A 25,848-nucleotide genomic window follows, 5' to 3' on the forward strand; every position below is an offset into this window, starting at 1 on the left:
GAGCCTGGTGTAGATCGCTGCATTTCTTATGTGATGTATATGCATCACACTGCTTGGCTTGGGGTTTGGAGACAAGGGCGATTAAGAACAATCACCATTCTGTCCAATTGTGGGAGTTACCAGGGCTATATATTCTGCCCGAATGCAGGAAGTAATGGATAACCGAGACAATGCAAAAGAGCCTGCAAAAATCCTGCCTTCGAGCTCTTCACTGGCTTTTCAGTTAAGTGGCTAATCATGCTATAGGAAGAAGGAAAGCCTGAATGAATTGGAACATGCAATATTTATGCATCCTGTCCCACTGAGTGCATGCAACCACTGAAGTCAGGGTTCACTCAACCTCCCACTGCATACCTTTAGAAACATGCAAGTTCATATTAAGACCCAAGAGTTCTGAAACGGTGTTGTATGGCTGTCCTAGATCCTAGAAAAAAGCACTCCCTCGTTAGCAAGCCAAATCTGAAGCAAAGCATATCCAGCACTTACACATCTAATATACCATGGCTCGTAAGAATATATACATACACACCACCCCCTGCCAACTTACACTTCCATGATTCTTTACAGAATAAAAGCCCAATCCATAATTTATCTACTACACAGTCTTGGAAAGTAGTTATTATGCTCTACATGCATAAAAAACAGCCAATGAATTTAAATGACCTGTTAAAGGCCACAAAACCCATTGGTGACTTAACCAACATAACTGCAGTTCCTGAAATGCAGGCCTCTGAATAACCCACAATCAGGGCATGCAGCATGTTACTGAGCTCATTTTGCCTTGTGAAAATAAAGGGAGTGTGTGTGTAGGGGGGCAGGGAAGCAAATAAGGTTGAAAAATTTATAGCTTCTGGAACTATAACAGTTCAGCTCACGTCTTCTGTTTTGCTAATCAAAACTATAAAACAAGAGTGAAGAAGGATGTCAGCTGATCTTTCATTTATTCATCTCATTAATTTCACTGCAAACTAGGTATTGACTATTCTAGCAATGACTGAACATGGGCAGGCACATTGAGTGCTAAAAATTCTCTAAAATGTAAGTTTAGGCCCCCACACAAATGTGGACCAGTTTAACTATTAGCACTGAACCTCACCAGATGCTTCCCAAGAAGTTCTCACAGGGCTCTAAGGGCTCTTCCTCCTACATGTCAAAGATTTTTTATTTTTATTTACTGATAAAGACCGCATCTGTGAGCTACATTCCCATCCCCTTTCAGCGAAAAAGTCCAAGACAGTGCTCAAGCCCACAGTCATTCTGGGGCAGAGATAAGCCAGAAGTAACTGCTGGAAAACGCGAATACTGATACTGACCTCCACACTGCAGCATTCTGAATTTCTTTATTGTAGCGTTTATTTATTTTTAGTGTGAACATTACTACTATTTAGAATAGGGAAGCACATACAGAGAAATTAGTTTTCAGAAATACCCCCAAAAACCAAACCAATAACCCTGAAGGGCAGTACTTCAGAGAGATGCTGCTGCTTCAGAGTGTAAGCTCAGCTTCAGAGTTAAGCTGCCACTACAGGGTCACTAACACCAACTGGAAGATTAAAAAAAAAAGGCAACTAAACACTGTAAATCTGAACTTAAACTCAGCATTACTTCAAGACCAGGAAAAAGCTCCAGCATCATACCTTGTCTCTGTGGATCTGTTCGTAATCCAAGCACAAGCCACTCTGAAGACTGGATTACAACACACATGGAGACACATCCATGTAGGTATTATGGATTTACAGCAAAACCTGGCAAAGTTAAGGGGGTTTGTAACACAGGTGAGGAACTTAAGTCATCAGTAAGAGTGTCACCAAACGAGGATGCTCCAGATGCAACTGCAGAACCTTAAAGCCACATACTGAAAGCCAGTCCCGTAACTCCTGAAATCGATTGTGAACATCAGATGTCTCCCAATGGGCAGAGCTGAATTTAGCCAAACTACATGTGGCTTTCAGACAGCTTTTCCGTGCCTTGAGTCTACTGAAAAGAGATTTGTGCTTGAATCCAGGTGCTACTCTGCCCTTTCTTATGACGTGCAATATGGACAGGCAGCTTTTACTAGTTTCTTGCAACCACAGTGGCCTTTTCGTTTCAGAATGTGGAAGTCTGATTTTTTTTTAAAGGATTTTTGAACTCAAAGCAGGAAGAAATAAGTTATTGCCTGTGTGTAAGCCTCACAAAGCATGCTGCTGGCCAACATTTTCCCTTAAAGCTGTACAACAGCATTGAAAACATCTGCAAAACAGCCCCTCCTGGAGATAAAACACCTAACTAAGAAAACAGTGGAAACACTGCTCCCTGGGAGTAAGCAGGGATCTTGCTTTGCAAAGCTGCTGAGGGTGGCAGGTTTGCTTTTGTTTAACTAAAGCTCATTCCTTCTCTAGGCGGTGCACTTCGTGGAGGGAAAATAAATAGGCTGGAAAGAAACCCAGCAGCTTGCGGGGGGGGGGGGAACCTGCAGGGAAGCAAGCTGCAATGTGAACGGGGAGGCAGAGCAGGGCTGGGGGCAGGAGGGCAGGGCTGGTTCTGGGACCAAGGGGTGTCCGGGTGCAGGGAGCGCAGGTAAGGCCCCGGCCTGCGGCCTGCTGCGGGGTGGAGGCAGGAAGAGGAGGCCGGGAGCCGCTTTCCAAAAAGGAAATTTCACCCGGCCAAGGATTTCCAAAGTGCACTAATTTTCCATGGGCCAATCAGGGAGGAGCGAGGCAAACGAACCAAATTAGGAAAGTAAATACTGGAAAGGGGGAGAGGGAGGAGGAGGAGGACGACGAGAGCAGAGCCTGCGAAAATGCCTCCTGAGACAGCCGGGGAACGGGGTGAGGGTCCCAGCCCCAGCCCCCTGCAGCTCTGCCCTGGGGAAGTGGCTGAGGACACCGTGCCAGCCTCGTGTGCTGATAGAAAGACACCGAGACAGAGAGCCAGAGTGCACATCGACACGCTCCCGAAGAGCAACAATCCCCTTCTCAGAAGGAAAACACCCAGACCGTGTCACGGCCCCGCAGGATGCGAGAGCTGCAAGACCCCGCAGAGGCAGAGAGGGAGGTTGAAGGGGCTGAGCAGGGATGTTTACAAACGTGTCAGCCCCTCCTCTGGAAGAGGAACTCAGAAACGAAAGGGATTTGGCAAGTGAAACCTCAGATGTCTTTTGAGGTTTTCTGAAGACTCTGCTGGGTTCGCTTCTGCTCGAGACAAACGGATGCACTCATTAATCATCTTTAGTAAACACCCCGTTAGGGGCCGAGCACAATTCAACACCACTATTTCCACTTTCTCCTTATGCAAAAGAAACATTCTTGGGGAGTCAAATATCAGTTGCAGGCATATGCCAGAGTCAAAAGATACAGCCTCCGTTAGTAACATAAACCACACTGCGCTGCTCTGCGCAGGATGACTGAATGGAAACTAAATACCATATGTTGGCAAAGAAACCATCCCCCTCCCCTCCCAGCAACAAGCTTCATCTAAAAAGAGAAGGTTAAATATAAACTAAAAGCAGTGCCTGAACAGAGGGCTGAAACCACAGCTACCTCCAGCCCCCTCTTTCTAGCATATCTGCACTGCACATCTGTGCAGCTCTGCAAGAGGGGGGAAAAACCCAAACAAGCAAGGGCCTCCAGCCCTATGCAAAACCAAACGGGCTTCATTGTGACCCTGAAGTCATTCTCAGCCATGTCGATTTGAATACTACTCACCGAATTAGCACTAACTGACAGAATATGTTTATTACAACGTTTTACAAATCTATGTCAACTTTAATGTTAAAAGAGATCACTACAAAGCTGTAACATCAACCCTTTGCTGAGAAAGAAGGAGGGAAAGCAGTCAAGACAGTAACTTGATGTTCAGCTTATGTCTACTGCACATTCTTGAATCGGATAGCTTACAAAACAGGATACTCGCACAGACGTCCATTCAAATCGCTACAGCCCCTCGGTACACGGTCAGCATCCTCCCCGTTTCCTTCTATTCCCAGGAAACCACATGCCAATGGCCACCCTCGTCCCTAGCTCCAGATAACACCGGCACCACCCAGCAACAACAGAATGTTATTGAGATAAAAATAAAATAGGCAGTCCTAACAATATTTGCCTGCTTTCTTTTCTCCGCGTATATAGGTGGTTCTTGATAGATCTCTCTAATTCCTCTGCCAAAGATAAACAGCTCCACGCTGTGAAACTACACTTGAGGCCAGCCCCTGCCCTTTGAGCTCTTAAACAAAACCCCTGAGCCCTGCATTTAGGCAACAAAATTTTAACCGTCTTCCATCATTCTGAACATCAGATATTTAATAAGTTATTTTTAATAGGACATTTCACGCATCAAGTATAGCAGATAAAGAACACAAGGCTGATAAAGGCCAGTGTCAGAACAGAGATGGAGTTTCCAGAACGCGCACAGAAAGATGAGAAGAACTTCAGGAGGATGACTGGGGATGGGTAACATCTTACCTGATAGTGCCTGTGGGGGACGGGAGGGGACTGACCACGCTCCGGAGATCCGGCTCCGGGATGTGGATCTTCAGAGGCGATATTTGAGGGTAAAGTGGCCGAAGGGGAGGCGATGAGGCTTCTTCTTTTACTTCCTCTTTATGGTATAAAGATGTGAACTGGATCTTTATAACCGTGCTAGGGAATCGAAAAGTACACCTGTACGGGAAAGAAAGGGAAAGTCACTGTCACACATGATGCTAAATAGTTTAAACGTTTTTATACGCCACTACTGAATCATTAACACATTCATAGCACAAAAATCCACCACGCGCTATAGCGTCCTTCTGCCCAGAGTCCTGGGCAGGAATTGTTCATCATTCACAAATCACTGCATATACATCACAGGGATTTCAGATGCAAGCTGAAGGCTTGGGTAGGCTAAATGATTTCCCCAAGGCCATGTATTCCATCAATGACTAAGCATGACGTAGAACTACAAAGACAAACTGTTGGGTTCCTGCTTTATCAAGGTCTAGAATTTATCTTTTATTAGCTCCTTGCACATAACTCAGGAAGGTACGAGTTACTAGAAAGTATCAGACCACGAGTAACACTGCACAAAAAAGCCATGAAGACCAGACAGCCCAAACAGCCTCCAGGTAAGACCAGACAGCACCATTCAGAGACCGGCCTCTACACGCTGTAAAACTAATACCCATTTATATCTCTGCACATGATGCTAAAAGATCATCTAGCAGGTTTCCTATTAAAAAAAAACACATTTATTTACAAGTGCCTCTTTTAGACAGCGTAGATTATAGCTAAGAGGGTCAGAACAGGGCCCCTACAAGTCTACAGGGTTTCATTTCTTTTATAAAAACATTTCTTTCCAATTGTTACTTAGAAAAAGAAAACAATCACACATCTACATGTGTAGCCTTCAAGAGATGCTGTGAAATTCAAAAGGAAATAAGCACTGACATTTTCCGTATTTGAACAGAAAGCTTTCTAATTTATAGTGTCTACAGTAGGCACGGGGCTGTAAAAGCGAGTGTTCTGCAGTTCTACTTATTGCACTTTAATTAGACAATAATGTGCAATCAATACAAGCTTTCCAGGGATCATTTCACTGATACTAAGGTTAAAGAAGCAGGAAATAAAAACCAGGTTTCACCGTGGGAAAGGCCAGCAGAGCGCAGCGATTGTGCTGGCTTCCAGCACCTCGCCTATAGAAGGAAATGAAGGGACGTGGGCGGTGTTGTTCTAGCACCACGAGCACGGCTGAACACAATCCCTTTAACCAGGGCATTATTGAATCCTGCAGGTAACAGAGCCAGGTGGCAGGCAAGTAAGTCAGTGTTTGTGACTGCCTCATCTCACCTCTGCTATCGAGAGAAATACAGGGAAACATTTTATTGCTGCTCTAAAAACATACTTTCCTGCTCTTGGTGCCTCACAATCTAGTTCTGCTGTAAGGTAACGTTCAGAAACCTGCTGTGAAAAGAGCAAAATTATCATTCTGGCACGGGAAGCTCCTCCTCATCTCCCATCTCATCTCGAGGGAGCTGGCTCAGCATCCGGCAGCATGGAATCGCAGTGGCGCTGCTACGTACAGCAGGAGCTTGCCCTGCATTTCATTCCCTTCAGAGGTCCCGTGCTCATTAATGCATTAAATAAGAACACCACTTGCTGGCCATGCAGCCTGGCCATGTTTACCTAGCCCTTCTAACCGAGCCCGGGACAGTCCAGCCCTCGTTTAACAGCACTCAGTGCAATCCCAACAGGGCCGGCTGCCCTGCGGCAGCTCCGCAGCACGGCCGAGGCCAGCGCCGCACCGCGGTGCACAGCAGCAAGGAGCCCTGTCCCACCGCCACCACGTTTTGCTCTTCAGAGGAGCCGAGTAACACGAGGCCAGCATCTCCTCCCGTCACTGCCTCCAGGTCATGCATCCAGCTCCTCAACTCTATTTTACTTCCTGATGCTGTAACGTTAGATAACTGCACCCAGGCCAGTGCCACCAGCCCAGGAGCACGGGCAATCTTCACAAAGCTAACTTTTGGTTTTCCGAAATCCTAAATCAAGCTAACTATGAAGTCTAAGCCGACCCAGCAGACGTGTGCCGAAGAGGCCCGTCTCGCACAGCGTCTCCTTGGGAGCCCTCCCCGGAGCTATCGGGTTCAGCCACGTGATTTACCCGCACTGGAACGAGGGAGAGAAACCAGGAGGCTGGGCTGGGCTGGCTCCGCAGGCAAACAATTTGTTGGCTGCTGGGATTTCGTTTTTAGAAAGACAGCCCTCCCGGCCCACTGGAGCAGAACCCAGGCTGCGCAGCTAGCTTTAACATCTTGCTAGCCAGCACGTACGTGGCCCTTTTGTAAGAACCAGTCCCACAAAAAGCAGAGAGTGGATATATGTGAGGGTGGGCATGGTTTCAGGCGGCTTCTGCAGCCTGGGCTGTGCTAGCTCCTGCTGCCAGCACAGCCAGTGTGGGGGCAGCTGGTCCGAAGTGCCTGCATGCTTTCAGTGCTGTAAAAACCTGGGACGCAAGAAATGGAAATGCGATGTGAAACGCAGAGCACAGATTCCTGCACAACTCCTCCCCTCCCTCAGGGGAAAGAAGGTGCCTGGGATTAGCGTTATTGTTCGAGTCCCTGTTACAACAACCGCAGAAATACCAGCAGGGACAGCCTCGGTGCAGCCCGAGACACTGCCCCAGGTCAGCCTACACGCACCGACACCGGGGAGCCGTGTCAACGGGAACTCGGGACAGCCTCACTTCTGAACCATGTCACAGAGAGCTGCTTTTCATTACTCTAAAGCTGGATGCAGTTTTAATTAGCTTTTCTAATTGTTCCCTTAATTAACCTCTTTCCTACCAAGGAGGATAAATGCAAACTGTATCAGGTAGTCCTATTTAGAAACCGGGGCACATTAGTGCAGGATTTAAGCCTATGAGAACTACAGTTCTCCAGAAGATAAGCAGGACAAGACAGGCAGCCCAAGTAGAACCGAGCACGCATTCACTAAGATTACTGTATATATTTGAAGTTATTTAAGCTGAATTAGACTACTTGATCCATGTCGCATGATTCCTATCAAAGATGCACAGCAATTACTACCACGGCTTAACATTTCCATCATGAGAAAAAGATCAATCTGAAAGCACCGGTTAGACTCAACATACAAAGCATAATGAAGACAACTGCTATTTCCAAAGGTGTCTAAGATGCAACACTTTTAATCACCTTGGAAATTCCCAGCTGATTGCAGAGCAATGAATTAACGGTCCACAAAAAGCTCTCGGTCACCTGCAGGCAGGAGGCAGCCGGCTTTGACTGCAGAAGTGCAGAGCTGTCCTCGATAACCTGCTCCAGACAGGTCCAACCTGCAGTCCCAGGCCATATAAACCTCACCTATTGTATAAAACATGATGTAACTGTGTATGAGTACATCTGAATTCCTTGTGGGAAAAGGATTCCCATTTCTCCAGGATCCTTGCAAGGCAGGGAGAATATCTCTCTTAAAACCAAGAACACACGCATGCACCAAGCTCCAGAAATTGCATGGAAACAATTCTTGCCTTGTGAGATTGCAGGCAGGAGAAAGTCAAAGCAAATGGATTGCTGGCTCCCTGCTGCATGCCTGAGCTCACTGAACGCACGCTATATATACATTGGAGACCAAGGGCAGGAGGAGGAGTGCACATGCCACACATTGCTACAGCAACGTAATAAAAAAGAAAATGTTGCTAGAAATGTTTGTTTGCTTTAAGTACGACAGAATTTCAAAAGTTTCCTGGACAAGCTCCTCACGCTGACAACACAGCACCCATGCTATTAGGCTTCCTTCATGTGGTGAACCAGTGACAGTGACCACAAGCATTTCATCTACGTAAGGCCTGAAAATAAAACGCTAGGGAACACTAGACTTTACATAAACATTCACCCCTAATGCAGGCTTCGGGGAAAATGGTTAGGGAAAAAAAAGGCAACGTGACAACTCCATACCCTGCACGACACCATAAAAACCAGAAATGTTCCCCCCCTTCCTCCAAGTGCTTTTTACTCACAGATGCAAAGGGAATCGAGGTGCGTTTGCCAAAAGGTAGTGCCAGACTCGGTAGAAATGGAGGCTATTCACTGATTTCTTTGTTAGAGCACCCTGCGTGCTGCTCCACACCAAATGGCTCCTGCTAAAATCTGTTTCACAAGGGCAAGAAAAGGCTGCTTGAAGAGACTTAGAAAGGAGACAGGAAATGGAGCTGGATTCAGGGCTGTGCATTTATGCTGCAGAAAAGCACGGTGTCAAAACGGAGAAGACAAAGATCATGAAAAGGCCAAGTAAAATAAAGAAGCTTATACACGTACATGTGTACTTATATATATATTAAACATCATTCTGGTTTATTATGCAAAGGGGAGTAACCAGAAGAGCTGTCACTTGAGTTGCCACCAGCGAGCTAGCACCACGTCTGCCTCCTCCATCATGCTGCAGTTTCTGGAAGCCGCTGCTCCTGCGATCACGCCCCAAGCACCCCTGCTAGGAGCAGTGCCATGGCGCAGGCTGAGCAAGAAACGTTTCATGAGGTGCTTCATTGAGAGTAACGCTTTTCGCCATCTGAATCAGAACTGAAACACGGGGCTGTGGTTCCATTCAGAAAAATTAGTTAAGCATGATGGTCTCCCTCTGCTGCAACTACCACCTTTTCTTTTTAAGCTCACGGCTACCGTTAGCACCCCCTGACCCTGACACCCTTCCCTCTGCCACACCACGCAAGTGGACAGCAGCCACACCATACCCTACGAGGTGGCGGTCACCTCCCCAATCAGTGCCCTGCTCAGATCCAGCAAACGCTGACAGGCAGAGCTCTCACTACAGCACCAAGTGCCATGGTGAAACAGAACCGCTACTAGCTAAAATTTGACTGAGGAGCCCCACAAAAGCCTTCCTAAGAGGTATTAAAATCCCCAACCAAACCGCACACACCAGCCTTTATTCGGTCCCCTCTAACTTCTCTGATACCAACTCCTCACCAGTTCCGTGCCACTCACCCAGAAGAACATCATATTATTCCCATGCACAAAGCTCCAAAAGCACGCTGGGTTTCTCAGCTCAAGTGAGAATTTGCCTTCAGTCACCTTTGTTAAGCCATTACCATTTCCTGTTATTTCAAGGTACCCGACTCGATTTCACCAGAGGGCAAGACAGATCCTTCTCACCCTTTAATGCAAGATGTAGGGTACACACCAAAATTGCAGCGTGCAGGTAGTGCACGCAGCTGCCTTCACAGAGAAGTGCCCCGATCACCTCCTGCAGCTAATTTTCCTGGTATTCTGTAATCAGCTAAGGGAAGAACAACGTGCTAGCATCTATGAAAATCACATTCCCATTAAGTCATAAATCCACTCCCTGTTCCTGCGATACTTTGAAGCAGTCTGAAAGGGGGTGCCTTGGCCAACATGAAAGACTCACTGGGAAAGTTTACCCAAGATCAAACTAAATTTGGTTAGAAGGAGATAAGAGTTTGCTTCGCTTAACCTAAACACGTATCTAAGCCCTGAAGGTCTGCCCGTGGACAGATGAGCAAACTACCTGACACAAGAGCAACTACCTCAGATTCACATTTCTTCCAAAACAAGGTGCAAATCATTGCTGCGACCATTGCACAAGATTTGTTGCTTTGTGATGCTTCGATCTGACCATGGGGAGCCTGACCACAGGCATATGACCGTGTTTCAAAACAACAAAAAAACACTAAACACAAAAAATTCAACTGCATAATGTTTAGAAGGGTTCCTCGTCCACCCAACCCCTTTCAGTAAGGGAAACAGCCAAATCAATTTTCTCCGTCTTCTCCAAAGGGAAGGTAGCCCCTTGTTCCCCGATGGCAATAATCATCAGCAGCATTGTGCTCACAATGATTATTTTGCTGGAACTGCAGCTGTCTGAAGCAGCAAGGTAAGCAAAAGCATGAGTAACAAAACCACCTTTCAATCGCAAGTGAATTATAGTGAATATTATTTTGAAGGGATGTCATGAAACCATACAACAAGCTCTGTACAGCTGTCTTAGCTGTCACAGGAGATTATGTACTACTCACCCCTCCTTTATAATAAACTAATAATATCATCAGCCAACATTTCCTGCTCCCCTCCCCACGGCAGGGATTTATTTTTTTAAAATAACATTTTGGAGCCAACACCAGTAAGAAACCTGCTTTATTGTCTACTTGGCTGGTGCTATCTGGATCCCAAATGAAAAAGTTAATTGCACCAAGACTACAGAAGGAGTTCTGGAGGAGGGAAGACAAATAGGTTTTATTCTCCTAAGTCTAAATACACATTACAAAACAGGCATGCACCTATCACCATGGCAATCTAAAAGTCGTTCTGTCTGTTTTCTTCACTTCTCTTTAGGCTAGGGGACACGGGCAGCATAACTGCCAGGTTTTTAAGACTGCCTCGTCCATTTTGGAGGTTACCACAGTCTTAAACCAATGAGGTTTTCAGTGTTTGCTATTTCCCTTTCAACTGCACTACTGGTCTGACCAGATTTAACACAGAAATCCTACTGAAGGCTAACCCACAGAGTCCAGAGAAGTATCTGTAACGTGACTGTCAGTAAAATAACCTGTTGCTTTTACAAAGAGAGAACCGAGGGGCCTGGTGAAGCCCCAAATCCACTGCTCCCTGATAAAGGCCACGGGGACGCTTCGGTACATTTGTTCTTCCCAGAATGAACCAACTCAAGCCAAGGACGAGGCAAGATGAGCACGAGGCCAGACAGCACCAGGACAAGGAAATAAACTGCAGCGCTCCCTGCAAAAACACCTCTGCTGTTATCCACTGCTGTTTAGTTAGAAGAAAAGCTATAGAAGTCACCGTGAGTGTTTTTAACATAACTGCTGGAAAACCGGGATCAGAAAGCATGGAGCTTATCTGCAGATAAAGGAGTACAGCGATCTCTGTAACCACCACAAAGACTGAGCAACCCATTGAAACGTTTGGTCATGGTTATTCTGTAAGGCACGATAGGAGTTTAGATCCAGGAAGACTGGTTTCTAACTTTAAAGTTACCACAAGTTTACAAATCGCTTGCCTTGGATGCTTTGTAACACAGTCACTGTATGTTGTCCATACTGTCCTGCTTAACATCACAGATACACAAAGGAGGTGTGCCAGCTGGGACGGATCTGTAATTGCGAGCCCAAGAGTGAGGTCAGGCGTGAAATAAGGAGCTGAATTCAAGAGGGAGCGATCTTAATTCTATTTCAAGAACGTCAGTTTTCTTCTGTTGGGAGCTTTTCCCAGAAAAATGCCAGCAACCACTTCCATTGCCCTGTGACAGCAGATGTCTAACTCAAACCTCACTGTCCCGGTCCTGGCATTAACTGCCTCCTAGCTGTCATGTCTGCACCAGAGCTAGCACCAAACTGCTTTTAGTAAAGGCAAACTCACTGGGAAGCTGTGAGCATTCCTCATACCCAGTCCAGTGGCGTTAGCAGCAACTAGCCTATAGCTCTGCATTACTGGAAGGATTTTCTGTCCTTCCCCACAAGGCAGCTGAGGTGGCTGGAAATGCTCCTCTGGCCACCCTGGGCTCACCGGGATGAGGCCAGCTGGGTCAAATTGTGGCTCATGTGGACGGCTCACTGGTTCCTTCTTCCCTGAAAACAACCTCCCAAAATGACACCAATTAAGCCGCTCAATCTCATGCAGATCAACTTTAACGACGCCTAACTCTGTTCCTCTGCTGCAAGAGGCTTTTCCCTTCCCCCCTCTGCCATTCCTTCCCCTTGGCCAGTTCCTCCTAACGTCACCCCCGTGCCAGCAGCACCATCCAAATACCTGTGGAGGTGATACTAATTCTCTTTTTTGCTGGAGGGAACTGCCAGGCAGAGCAGCCCCCTGGCCTTGCCCTCCACGTGGCAGCACCGACACGAAGGAGGCGGAGGGGACGAGAACTGAGGGGAGGAAGGAGGTACCAGCAGCAGTGCTGCAGATTTCTGGCAGATAATTAAAAAACAGAGTACGTAACCACAGACTCAGATTTGAGCATCACATGATCCAAACAGCGCCTTCTCCTCTCAGAGGACGAAATGCAGCTCATTCATTTTGAGAGAAGCTCTGCTCTGTGTCAGGTACGTCCCATCAGCTACCACGCCAATGCTTTACGGCTGGAAATTTTCAAAAGTTCCTGAAACTGAAAAGTCAGTTTTATTTTAAATTCAGCTTAATTATCCCAAACCCAAAGTCAACCAGCTGAGGCAAGACACCAGTGGCATGAACAGAGCCGGAAAGCGTTTTCTGCATCCCGACAAGCGCTTCCCATGTCCCACACCCATGACAATTCTCACATGGCAGCAGCAGGTCAGGGCTCCAGGAGCGGGTTTTGTCACCTCGAAGGGGCTTCGCACACTGCACGACACGTGCTTTTCGGCACCCTCATGCTTCCAGAGTTTATTCACCCATTGTCCTTGAGGGAAGCAAGCACATTAAATGGCTGAACAAGGACAGCGCATCAGAAAAAATAAAATAAAACTGCCACTTTGTCACAGACACGACCTTTTCCTTGGGCTTCACGCTACCGCTTGCTTGGCACCGTACACAGGGTAAGGGATTTTTTCCTTAATGAGAAGGCACCACAGGTTACACTGAGATTTGCCTAACACTGCATATTACCGTGTCTAAAATGAGGTTTCCAACACAGCCAGACAAGATTTCAAATGGGCAAAGAGCGTGTGCGGGCAAGCGTATCTATTTAAAACAAATACTACCAGCAGCATCAGGCAAAACCACAACTTATGAATAGCTATGCCTCTTAAAAGCACAAAGTAAATTAGCTATAATGACTATTTCTATTGAGCTCAGTTGCACAGGGCTTCCCTTTATGCCATTTCAGGGCTCACAAACGCACCGAGAAACGCTTCCCCACGCAAGCACATTTTGAAACCTTCAGCAAGCCCCTCTGAAGAAAGCCACGTTCGCAGGAAAGTTTGGGCAAACTCTGGGATTCCCCTCCTGGCCAGCACCACGCACGCAGACGGACATGAACAGATTTTTCTTCTACCTTCAGCCCTCTCCGGCCGCTGCAGACATCCCAGGTGCCTGCTGCCCATCCCAGGGAAACGGAGCCAGGCAGGTGGCGGAGGGGGAGAGGGTAAACACCCCCAGGCGGATCAGGAAGGCTAAAAAGGAAAAGAGATACCAGAAGCCCAACCCCATGAACATCAAAATGCTGTTCTGGTTCCCATGTATCTTCCTTAAAAGCACGCAGAAAATAGGCTTTTTTTTTTTTTTTTTTTTGCGGCTCTGACAACTAGATGTTGAAAGCAAAACCTTCAGGAGGGTTTGCACTGAAACACCATGCTGGGCAACTTAAAAAACAATCGTTTTGTTCTACACAGCTTCCCTACAATTTCTGATAGGCTCTCTAGCAAACCTTTTAATTGCTGTCAGAGAGCAAACTGATAAAACGAGCAACAACACCGCCAGGAACAATGGCAGTTAATTTTTCAAGTGAGAACGTGCTAGGTTCTTCCACACTGGAGAATTAACAGCGAAGAACCAAGGGCTGTATTTTTATTTGTACATCCCTTACATCTCTTTAATGATGTTCTGATTTTATTCTTTGAAAATTATTTGAGATGTCAGGCACAGCTTTACTTCAACATTCTCCCCTTTCAAGAATAAAGCACAGTACAGGAAAGGGAAAAAAAACACAACACAAAACACAAGATATTGCAGTTGCTTTTTTTTCCTCTCTGTGTAATGAAATACCACAGCAAGGTCAGGGAATAAATTCAGTGAGTATGAAAACAGAATCTCGTAGAAGAGCAGGGAAGAATATCACGGAAACTGCTGAAAAGGGTGTTTCAATCAGGTGATGGAGAGCCAGCAGGAGTGGTAGGAGGTTCCCCCTGGAGTCGCCACCTTGCCCACGTTATGGATGGGTCTTGTCCAGATCCTACATCCCCAGCATCGTGGGACAGGTCTTACAGTAAAGCTGCTCAATCCAGTACCGAAAAAAAAACCTACCAGAAGCTCCTCCAATCTCCTCCAGAAAGTTATCAGAGCGCAAAGGGACAAGAATCTGCAGTTTTTGAAAAATAACCTTCCTGAAACTTCTCCAGCAGAAGCCACTCTAAGCCAGCTCGTTGTGTCTCTTCACGCCTGCAAAAAAGCTGAAAGATGTCCTTGGAAAAACCATCATTACCACTTGTTTCTGAACTCAGTGGAGCATCTGACTGGATCAATCCACACCTGACTGGATCTGAATTCATCTATACATATAAAAAATTATAATAATTAAAAAAAAAATCTATGAACACTTACTTTAAAATTAATCCAGACGTGGGTCTGACAAATATTTCCAGACTGATAATAAATATGCAGGATGATATCAGAAATCAAGAATAAAGCCTTGCTATAGTCAAAAGAATATCCTCCTTAGCAGGCTTTTTGAACAAATACCATTAATCAGATTATTTTTGGTGCTTGGGTCAGTGACTCTGTTAAAGCCCACCACCAAGACAACCTTGTTAAATACGCACGTCAATAAAAGATGGAAGTTACTTGATGCCTACCCACGAGGAACGGAGAAACAAAGAGGTGATGCTATAATTGTACCTCAGTCAGTTTCGCATTTCAAAACATTGGAGTCAGCTTCAAAATATGCCATTCACTCCAAACGAGGAGCGCCGGGCACGGGACTCGCTATCGGAAGACGAATTCCTCTTCCCCTCCCAAGCACTCCCATTCCTTTAGAAACCAGCAAGCTGCAGCTCGGTGGCATGCAGGGAGGATGGCGTGGAGCACGGCCAGCCTGCAGCATCTAAAGGTCCAGCCTGGCTGTGATTTTACATCAATTTCAATTAATCTGCAGCATCAACAGTCACAGCGATTGGAGGGTTTTATCTGTATTATTTGTAAGGTCTCTGACGGTGAGCTCTGGCCCCACTTCTAGCAGCTACAGAGGCTGCTCTGTTCCCCTCGGTACTCCTTACTGTAAACAACTTGGTGTTTCTGAGCAAACTGCTAAGATACAGTGCACTTTTTTCCTGTGCGTGTCAGATGGGAAGCCACGTCTCAACCCACCACCGCCCCGCGTGTCAATTAGAGCCTCTCTCCTCTACCGGGCCTCTCGGTACAAAGGCAGCGGAGAAAACAACCCTTGCATTCGTGTGCAAACAGTTACCTGCGGAAAGCATCTAGGTAACTGTCCTTCAGGTCTAAAATTAACCGTAAAGCTGCTGTTTATTTTGAAGCCTGGCAATAAGGAGCTGTTTTAAGTGTCAGAAAGAACGGCCTGATGAAACCTCAGAACCTGGTGCGAAAGCTTGCCACCGAAGAAGTGGGCTGGCACGAGGTGCAGGCGATGCCTCTGTTTAAACAAGGCTGGCTGCCGGCCCCAGAAAGTTTCTATCAGCGCTGCAGATGGCTGATACGATCTGCAACACACAGCACACCCATTATGCTGTTTTGTTGTGTGTGTGGTTGTATACATGAAAATAACGACAGTTAAGAAACTCCGTGCAACACGCACGAGCCTCTGTGTGCCCACTGCTGCTGTAATCAGGTATTTTAGCCTGCAGAGGTCTAGATTGTATCTCAGCAATTTCTTTACCAAACACTAAATATCTGATCTTCAGAGAAAATGTAAATTATGTACAATATTGGGGGGGCACCTCTCTCTTTCATCATCCAGTCTCATAACTGCAAAAGTCCCTTTCCACGCTGGGCTGATCAGTAAATTAAATTTCTTATCGTATTACCAGTATTTAAAAAAAAAAAAAAAAGTTTAAAGCCTGAAAGTTATCAATATCTGTGATTTTTAAAACAAAGAAACTCTGATGTGCTACATATAGCGTTCCTCAAAAGCTAAACAGCCATTTAACCCCACTGCTTGCACGTAACAAAGAGGCTAGGAAATGCTGGTTTAGCTCAGAAACGATGAATGGCTTCTTACGAACCTACCTCTTTCTAGCTCTGATGCTTCTCTATTTTCCTTTGAATTTATTTTCCTAAAAAGAGCGCTCGCCTACCAGCCTTCCGTTTTCAACCTCCTTGCCACCCGTACACCAGCACTGCCTCTTAAAGGGTTCGTGCCCAGCTTGGCCGTCGCCCCATTGGCATGTTTTAAAGCCGGATCTCTCTCGTCACCTCGAGAAAGCTCGTGGCCCCCTGCTCGAGAGCAGCGGGGTGATTTCCGCGCCCCGAGCTCAAGAGGAAGGAGCGTCAGCAGCGCACACGGCCTTAGTTGAGCTCTCAGCACGCCGTGCTGTGCCGGCAGGGATCAGTCCCTCGCCACCGTGCCTTTGAACAGAAGCCTGTCTGATACGCCACGGCCTCAGACACGTGTGCAATTCCAATAACATCACCCGCGGCTGGAAATAGACGCAGATGTCCAGCCAGCCGCTCCCTCCTCCCAGCCTCCTTTATGTCAATAAATCTTAACCTGGCTGTTTGAGCAATGTTTAATCATAAACAGCTCTGAACGGGCTCCAGAACATAAACAAAGGTGAGCAGGAGCAAAGCGGGGAGCCCAATCCCGAGACGCTGCTGAGGAGCCAGGCAGCAGGGCGCAGGGACTGGGAACTGCAGAGGAATGGGACACGCACCTGGTGTTATCTCAGCCAGCCTTGTGCAACAACGCTAAGCGTGCAGGACTGCTACCACAGGAGCATTTCAAGGATTAAATGCGTTAACAGTCTTGGTTCCCTTAAAAAAAATCATTAACTTGCTTAGAACACCCACTTAGATGTATGAAAATAAACTCCCCTCGTTGATCTCATCCCACTGCCATCTCCAGCACAGTCATCTCGGTTCCCTTCTGTGTTGCCAATCAAGCTAAAATTAACTCCTCTCCTCCTGCTTACCGCACGTGCTAGCGCCGGCGACAGCAGCGCGGGGCAGAAATTGCACCTTGGTTTAGGGAGCAAGGCGTGCTCGGGATTTGCAGGACCTCTCCTGGGATTTTAACCACACCACTCTGAGGGGCTGGACAGCTCTATTCAAATATTTCTGAATACCTTCCGGTCAATATTGGCCTCTTCTGATGGCCATGTGGAAGCGGTTGCTCCCATCCTGCTAAGCCAGGGTCCAGCTCAGAAGAATCAACAGCACGCTTGTCGCTCCTGCTTTGACTTTGAAGAGTGGACATCTGCCTTAAGACAGGATTTCCGCAAAGCCTCGGAGGTCTTTTCATTGGCATGGCTCTTAGTGAAGTTTGGGGCATCTTTTCAGTACACAGAAATTCACTTTATAGAGGTTTCTCTCCGACAGCATCAGCAATAAATATCTTGTCCTAGCGTTCAGTTTTAGAGCTGATCCATTTTAGAGCCTAATGTGATTTTTCAAACGGGGAAAAAAAAAAAGGCCAAATCAAAAATAAAATCCCAACCCTATCAGATAACCACTAAACAAAACTAAAGTACAGATCAAATTGGCAGAAAAATGGAACAGAAGTAAAAAAAACACAACACACATTGCAAAAATAAATATTCTTCAACTGTGTGCCTGACAGCAGCCAAGGCTTTATGCAACAAAAACAAAATAGAAAAAACAATACACACCACGATGGTAAACGAGGTTATTCCACCCTTCCCCATTGTCGCCCTACGAAGTAAATTTGAGCACACGAATGGCTCTGTCTGTGTTCTGCTACCACCACCCTTGTCCTCCACGAGCCAGTGGCAAACCCTGCGCCTTCAGACTTAATGGCAGACGCTGCAACAAGCCTTGGATTCTGAGCGAGTTTGGCTCAGCATTCACTGAGGTCTCAGAGCCATTCCCGCAGGAATTTGCAGGTCCTACGACCGCCCCGGACCTGGGGGTGTACGGGCAAACCACAGCTCCCAGGCTGAGGAGCACCAACAAGCTGCACCCGGCTGCTTCGGCACCCCCGTGCATGAAATTGGGGCAGCACCGGGCAGCGAGCACCCGGACTGCCAGCTGGTTTGTTTTCGGAGGTGTTGCAGCAATGGCAAGCACCAGTTCCCCAACACACACACACGCCTGCCTGCAGGGAGTTTCTGCACAGAAAGGACCGCCTGTTCCCCATTCATTCATCACGGGCTGAGTTTTTTCCCCCCTCCAAGACAGCCCTCGAGATAAGAGCAGGAGCCTGGCTTCAATTGCACCGCAGCGCAGACCACAAGGGGTGACTCAGCACAGCCCGGCCACGACCAGTACCTCTCATTTCTTCCCTGCTTCTGCGAAACTTGAGAGCCGTTCTGAGCAGCTTTCCAAGCCTCTGCCGCTCACAGCGATCTCGGTTAAAATTAAAAAGGTCAATATTAACTATTTTCCTTCTTTGCTCATCTTGGCAGAAACGTTCGGCTAAGTACATTTCTCCCTCAATCATAAACCACAATTAACACCTACCTCAGTGCCAAAAAAAGCCCCACCTGCACCCACGCTTTGGGGAACTTCCCCGTAACAGCTTCTACAAAGAGTTCTGTTTTCAATAAGAAATTAAGCAGTGCACCGAGAATCAAATATGTAGTGACAGCATGGAACGAGTGGCAGTGCCAGCGCTGGCCTCGACAAGTCGTGCTGGTTATTCATTTCCATACCTAACTCAACACCAAGATTTTTCAAACTTTGCTCAACTGCCGGGGAATTTCCAGCTTGCCGCAGCTCCTGCCCCTTCCACCACAGAAATTTGGCCAAGCACAGCATGCAGCTCGTGTCCTATCCCCCTTTTCATGCCCCTTCCCAGCTTCCTGGGAAGACCCTTCCTTTATTACTACAGGTTTTTGAGTATTTTTATATCCTGGAGAAGGAGGAGAAACTCCCCATTTTAAAAGATCAGTTCATAAAAAATCTCTCAATAACCGTTCCGGCGAGGGGCGCTTGTTTCAGCATCTCTGCCGGACACACTAGAGCAGTTTGATTCTCATGTAAATCTCATTTGCAATGCCATCAACTTTCTTCTAATGGGCCATTCATCATCGCAGGGCTTGCTTTCAAGGAGCCAGCTGGTCTCCTTGAAAGGTCTCAGCAGCCACCTAGGAGACTTATTTCCAAAGCTAAGACCTACCTATAAACACATTAACGAAGGCTGTGCAAAACAAAGTAACCTCAGTAAAGCTCAGGAAAAGATCTTAATTCCCACATACATATGCCAGAAAAAACTTGTGTGTGGGATGTTGCTAACCTTTGAATGCAGTCAGGCTCTCTAAGAGGGCTCTCACACACAGAGCATGACTATGATGTATTTTCCTTTGAGGCTGGTTCAGTTCATTTAGAAAGTGATTTGGAAGGAGCTAATGTACTATTTATGTACATTACAAAAAACGATCCATATGGACTCAGACTTCGCAAAACGTTCACTCAAGTCCGTTCCGCTCCCTCCGAAGACATTTCACAACCCATTCAATGCCCAGTAGAGGAAGCCAGGATTAGTGTTAAAGGCTGCTCCGAGGGTAATTTAGATGTTTTAAAAGCTGGCATCTTTTGGACTCGGAGCCAAATAAGCATTTGGGGCATCGCAGAGTATCCCTCACACATATGTCTACAAAGTGACACCCGCCTGCAGCCTCTGAAATACTGACATTGGAAATGAAGGTTAGAAGAGGATCCCAGGCACAGCTTGGTAAGACAAAGCCTTCCTACTAAAGAAACAGAAAAGAAATTTATCCTACTGTGGTTTGTTTTAAGGCAAAGGTATACTGGACTGGCTTGGGAAAGACCACCTAGCAGGACTCGGCTAAGATGGCAAACAGCAAAAAATAATCCCAAGGCTGTTCAAGCACCTTAAATCCTGACAGCAAATCTGACCGTACTGAGGATTTTCTTCCTTGAAAAGAGTTTACTACAGTGAAAGACTCGTGCAAAATCACAGGACATATGTAAGCTGTCACCACAATGGTTTCATTACCTTAAAGCAGGACGTTTTAAAGAGTTAACTTGTCCTATTACCGGCATACTCTACTATACCCCTCCATCCCCCTGCTTCCCTATAGTACATATAACTAGGGAAACATTTTACTTTGGTGCACGTACCTTACCTGGAAGCTTCACACAAACTTCACGGTTTGTAATACCAGCTTTTTGAGGAAGAGGACTCTATGCCGTTTCTGCTATAGATTATTTTGTCAATTCTCACACTTGCAATGCTTTCTGGTGAAGCGCAAAGCAAGATGAAAGCGAGAAGAAACCGAATCACGTGGAAAAGAGGATGCAACCATGTGTCACCCAGAGACCTCAGATTTAGTATCGCCGTTCATCAAAAAAAATTGTCTCCCGAGTTCATTTGAGGCTCAGTTTGCAGCAGAGCGCTGATCTGGGCCACTTGGTTGTAAACAGACCACGTGTAAGTCTGAACTACGTGACTGCACCGATTCCTAACAGCCAGTTGGTATATGTCTTGTTTACACAAAACACACACACAAAAAAATAACCGAGCTAGCAACACATTTATTGAACCAGTGCACACCAGGAATATTCTCCTAAGACCTCCTGTGCCTGAAGAACACATCAGCACTTGCCTTAATACTCCATAAAGAAAGGCAGCAGCAGCAAAGCATGTGCCAGCCCTTGACTTCCTTCACAGGTCTTACCAGGGCACAAAACAGTTTCATTACGGCTTGTCTCATTAGCCAGTGTCTAAGGGAGACGTGGTAGAAGAACAGAGATAATGATTATACAGCCAAACGGCCAAGACAGAAGGAGGCAAAGCCACCCAATTGCCAGGCTTGTTGACAGTCAACACCCCTTTACACATGATGGGCTGGCAGCCAAGCCAAGATACACCACCTTACGCAAGCCGTGAAACAATTAAAAAAAAAAAAAAAAAAAGATCAATAAGTAAATAGCAGTTGGCACATCTCCGACACCGAGAGCTTGCCCTCGCTGGTTTGGACTGCGCTCAAATTGAGTACGAAAAGCAAAACCATTTCTGGTCTACCCATCAGGTGGAAACAGCATTTGCTTTCTGTGTCTGGTTCTTTTCTCCTCCCACACCACCAGGATTTTGAGTGTTTAAAGAGTTCGGAGTTCTTGTGCCCTGGAGAGAGGAAAGGCCTTCAGTTGCTCAAGAACAAATCCTTTAGCAAGTGCACAAACTGGCTCTGCAGGGAGTCCGGTCTTGCTTAGTCAAAACGCTGGTGGCTTCCGTCCGTGGCCTTAAGGGAGACAGAAGATTAAAACAGTTTGTGTGGGAAGCCTTCCCAAGGCTCTCTTTAAAGTGCCATGAAGCAGAAAAAAGGGGCATAGCTGTAACATTGCGTTTCAGAGAAGGAAAGGGATGCCTCTTCCACTCTGCTTAGGCCACAGGTTTTTTGTCTCCCCGATCTGCCCCAGAAGATGGAGTGCATCGTAGGTGCACGTGGAGAGATGCAGGCTCTTCTGCGAGACAGCTCTTAATGCAGGATAAGTGATAATAACATGCTTTAAGTTTCCTTCCACTTATCCTCCTCTACGAATCACGCAGCATGTATTAACAGAACCGAAGACTGTTCAGCTTTGCTCCCTCAGCTAAGGTGGAAATCCCAATTCACTTCTGCATTATTTCTCGGTAACTGTCAAGGTGTCATCAAACAACAGGAAAATCACCTATCTGCTGCGTTGAAAGGCGGGAGAAAAACACCGAAACAAATTGGAGCGCGCACGCATACACAACAAATGACAACCCGAGAAATTAAACTCCTTTTTGAATAACTAAAAATAGAGTGGGCAAGGGAGGGAAGGGACTATCAATCAAATCTTGCTGAGAGTTGCTGAATATTCAAAGAACAGGCTTCTGACAGAGTGCTCTCCAAAGACTGCTTGAAATTTTTATGATAAGAAATGTACAAGGATGAGAAAAAAGGCGCAGCAGTCTAATGAAGAGCAAAACACACAAGACAGAAGTGGATACAGAGTATTAATTAGGCCATTAAGACCCTTAAATGTCCAATAAAATATGTATTTCATAAAAATTAAGTGCCATGCAAAAGTAATGCACACATGCATTTTATTGAGCTGTTCTGAAGGAACTAGACATAAATCACTTGCAAAAAACATTTATGGACAAGAGTGAACAGATGTTAGTAAAACTGCATCTGTATTATGAAAACAGAGAATACACTGCTGCAAAGAAATTTTCACTCATTTACCTAAGCAAGAGATCAGCGCTATGTCTAATTACAGGCAGCCTGAAGTCAGCTGAAAGGGGGAAACTTATAAATACTCGAAAAAAGCTATTCAGTGATTAATATGGAACAAGTCACTGAAGTGAACAAATGCATCAAGACCATAAAATCATTTGTAGCCACAATTAGTCAATTAATCAAATAACCTGGAAGTACGTTAAGGTGTCTTGTCATTCAGGAGACAAAAGAACTCCTTGAACCTCTTCACCTTACCGATTCCTTCGGATCACAGCCACAAAATGAACCTGTAATTCCTCACACCTCCAGCTCCCTGTATTTCTCAGTCTGCTACATCGGGGCCCACCAGCCGCTTCTGTTATAAATGTTTTAAACCGACGTGTAAAAGCTACCGGCCAGAAAGCACTGAACCAGCTCTTACAGCATTTATTGCCTGTCCCAGCTGCGTAAAATTGTCAGATGACAAAGACCTTAACCACCTAACCCACTCTGGGAAGCATATTCAGCTTTCTTTTTTGTTTGTTTCGTGTTGCTCCCCCTTTAAGCAGGAATCCAGAAGCAGATATCGCAGCCGTAATTCTGCAGCCTTGGGAAACCCTTCAGGGGTTGATGCACGGAGCAAAGCCAGCTGGAGGTAACTGTCAGATCGCAGACAGGCACCAAACCCCTTACCAGCACCAAGCAGCCTGCGTCCTCCTTGTTCCCCCAGCGCCAGAGCACGGCTGCCCCTAAGCACACTGCAACCCGCCCAGCTCCAGCCTCCAGGAGCTGCAGAAACTCGGGTCGACAGCAGACACCAAGTACTACACGTGGGCCAGGAAGAAGAGTTTATTTGTATGTCATGAGTAGTAAATTCAAGTAGTTTCCTGTTCTTTACCAACATCCTGTTGCCACATCTACTCCTCCAGGAAGCTGCAACACCGTGCAAGAGAATTTGGCGTCGCACACAACAGCTCGGACGCCAAATGGCTATCGGAGCGCAGTTACTGGGAGCTTGCTTACAAAGCAAACAACCACGTCAGGCTGGTCCTCATCTATACTTTCAGTTCGTCGGTGGAAGGCTGCGTCCCATTTTCTGAAATTAAAAAAGATGTAAAAAAAGAAAAAAAGGTTCTTCTGATCTGTTGCCTGAAGTCAAAACAGGAACTCTGCAGTGGGGATGCTCGCGCAACTGGCACCAAAATAACTAAGATGTGAATTACTAAAGATCTCATGATTTTTATTCCAGTGTTTGTAAGAGCAAAACCTCTTACACTCATTCATCCCCTAGACTTCTGTACACAGACAGCAACTGGAAGCATCCCCCAGTCAGCTGAGCACAGATGTCATGCTTGAGAGTTTGCGAACACAGAAGTTACACCAGCACAACTCGAATCCACATTATGGCCTCAGCCTTTACAGCTGAGATCTGCACAAGAATGCACAAGACAAGCGCGGCGTGTTCTGGTTAGATTAATCTTTTCATCATCAACACATCAGCTAAACTGAACCGAGCTTGGTTTAAAGGAATCCCTAAGAGAGCAGACACCGAGTTTTGCATGGCATTAGTTTACATTCGCAGCCTGACTTCCAGCACAGCTATTTTTGAATCAACAAATCGAGCACCAGCCTCACTTAATGAGAAACTTTCCTTAAACATTTAATATAACCCATGACAAATTGAGGTGCGTAGCTAGGAATTATTACTCGACATAAATTCCGTAATTAAAATAAAGCAGCCCTTTATCACAGCCTTGCTGCGCAACAAAAAAAACCTGTTCGGTCTTTGAAATCAGAGCATGAGAAATGTCAGATAAAGAACTAAGACAGCAAACCTTTTAAGAATTTCTAGCAAGAGCAAAACCACCATCCACTAGCTGCAGCAAAGCTTTTCAAACAAAGGAAAGAAATCGTTGTAAATGCAGATTACGCAATCTTTAAGAAGCAAAACTGCACGAGGAGCTAACAGAGTCAACAGACACGCAGCATTTCAGAAACGAGCAGCTCTGCAGTCGTGGTTATGTGGTCAAAGCACTTCCTTAGCACGCGTACGCAGGGCTCGCAGTTCCCTCCGAGCTGTAAGGATACCCACACTCGCACCCACCGTGATGGCATCGTCCTAACCACAAGAATAGAGGCCGAGTGGTTAGTGAGGTCATCAAAACACTGACACGCCGTGCACATCTCCATTTTTCTAGATCGGGTCAATTTTTATTTGAACCAGAGCCTCGGGTTCCTGGCTAACAGCCTGCCCCGTCTCCCTAAGGAAGGGGAATGGGAAGACTGCTGGATCCAGCTCTCATTTTTGGGTTCCCGGACCCCAACCACAGCGACACCGCCACTGCCCACAGCATTTGGTGGGCTCAGCACCTCGATATCTGCTCAGAGCATTGCACTATTTATTTTTGTCAAGTTTATTAAGTGCCTAGCAAAATGCCATTATAAATAGAGCAGCATGCTCTTCGCACGCAGAGTAAGTTTTCACTTTATAATGGGGCTCGTACACATAATAGATTTTATTTTTAACTCCACGGTTTAATTTTATACATCCACATATTTACTCCCCTCGTATTTTACTCTCCAACTAAAAAATAAAATAAAAAAATACTCCATTCACCCTTTCCTAAATGCTAAAAGAACTTCAGGTTTTAAAACTTTTTTACGCTTCTAAATCTCACGCTGAAAATATCAGCTTACACTGAAAAACACCAACTTTCAGCTCCATTAACAGCTCTACTGCAAAGCTACAGAACGGGCACAAAAGCAATAAGCAAATATCCCATGAAACGCTTGCAGACAAGCACCATTTTCCAATCTATTGAGCTCCCAGTTCAGAAAGCTCAAGTGCTATTATCGGGCTACGCTCGATCAACATTTGCAGTTTTTAGTCAATAGGACTTTTGTACTTCAGAGCATTTGAAAACCTGACCCATAGCTGCTTAAAATTCAGGTTAGCAAGCTTAAACTTTCAACTTCTGTTTCAGTTCCTTCGCTTCTAGGGGTGGAGAAACGCTTATTTTAGTTATTGGAAGTCTCTAACTTGTTACTGTCACTTCTTTTAAAAATTGAGTCATTTCTGAAGATTACAAAGAAAAATTTAATAATCCAATGTTGACCTGATCCTGCAAACACCCGATTACACGGTAAATTTGAAGCTGTACCAAACAGGACTGTAGTGTTACCATTAAATAATGTTCAGAGAAAAACTACAGTTTGAATTGTAAAGTCTGTGCACTAAGATCTATCTTTATTTTTTCCCCTCCTATTTTTTGACAATATTATTGTCCTCAGCAGGAAAAATTACTCCAGCCAGTGATTCCAGCTGTATCTCAAGTTTTTGCTTGTATCAGT

General features: G+C 45.9%; 1 protein-coding gene across 3 annotated transcripts in view; it reads right to left on the reverse strand.

Annotated features, from left to right (window-relative positions):
* The window catches only part of FOXK1 (forkhead box K1), a 55,645-nt gene that overhangs the window by 25,778 nt on the left and 4,019 nt on the right, over window positions 1-25,848 (reverse strand). For 2 of the 3 annotated variants that reach the window (XM_035548855.2, XM_035548854.2), the window contains exon 2: window positions 4,443-4,640. In XM_035548855.2, the coding sequence (XP_035404748.1) occupies window positions 4,443-4,640 (198 nt within the window). Of the gene's footprint in view, window positions 1-4,442; window positions 4,641-12,468; window positions 12,627-12,780; window positions 12,900-25,848 lie in introns of those variants that run through there. The other variant, XM_050713870.1, reaches the window with a different exon arrangement.

This window comes from Cygnus atratus, chromosome 15 (assembly GCF_013377495.2).
Source record: "Cygnus atratus isolate AKBS03 ecotype Queensland, Australia chromosome 15, CAtr_DNAZoo_HiC_assembly, whole genome shotgun sequence".
NCBI lineage: Eukaryota > Metazoa > Chordata > Aves > Anseriformes > Anatidae > Cygnus > Cygnus atratus.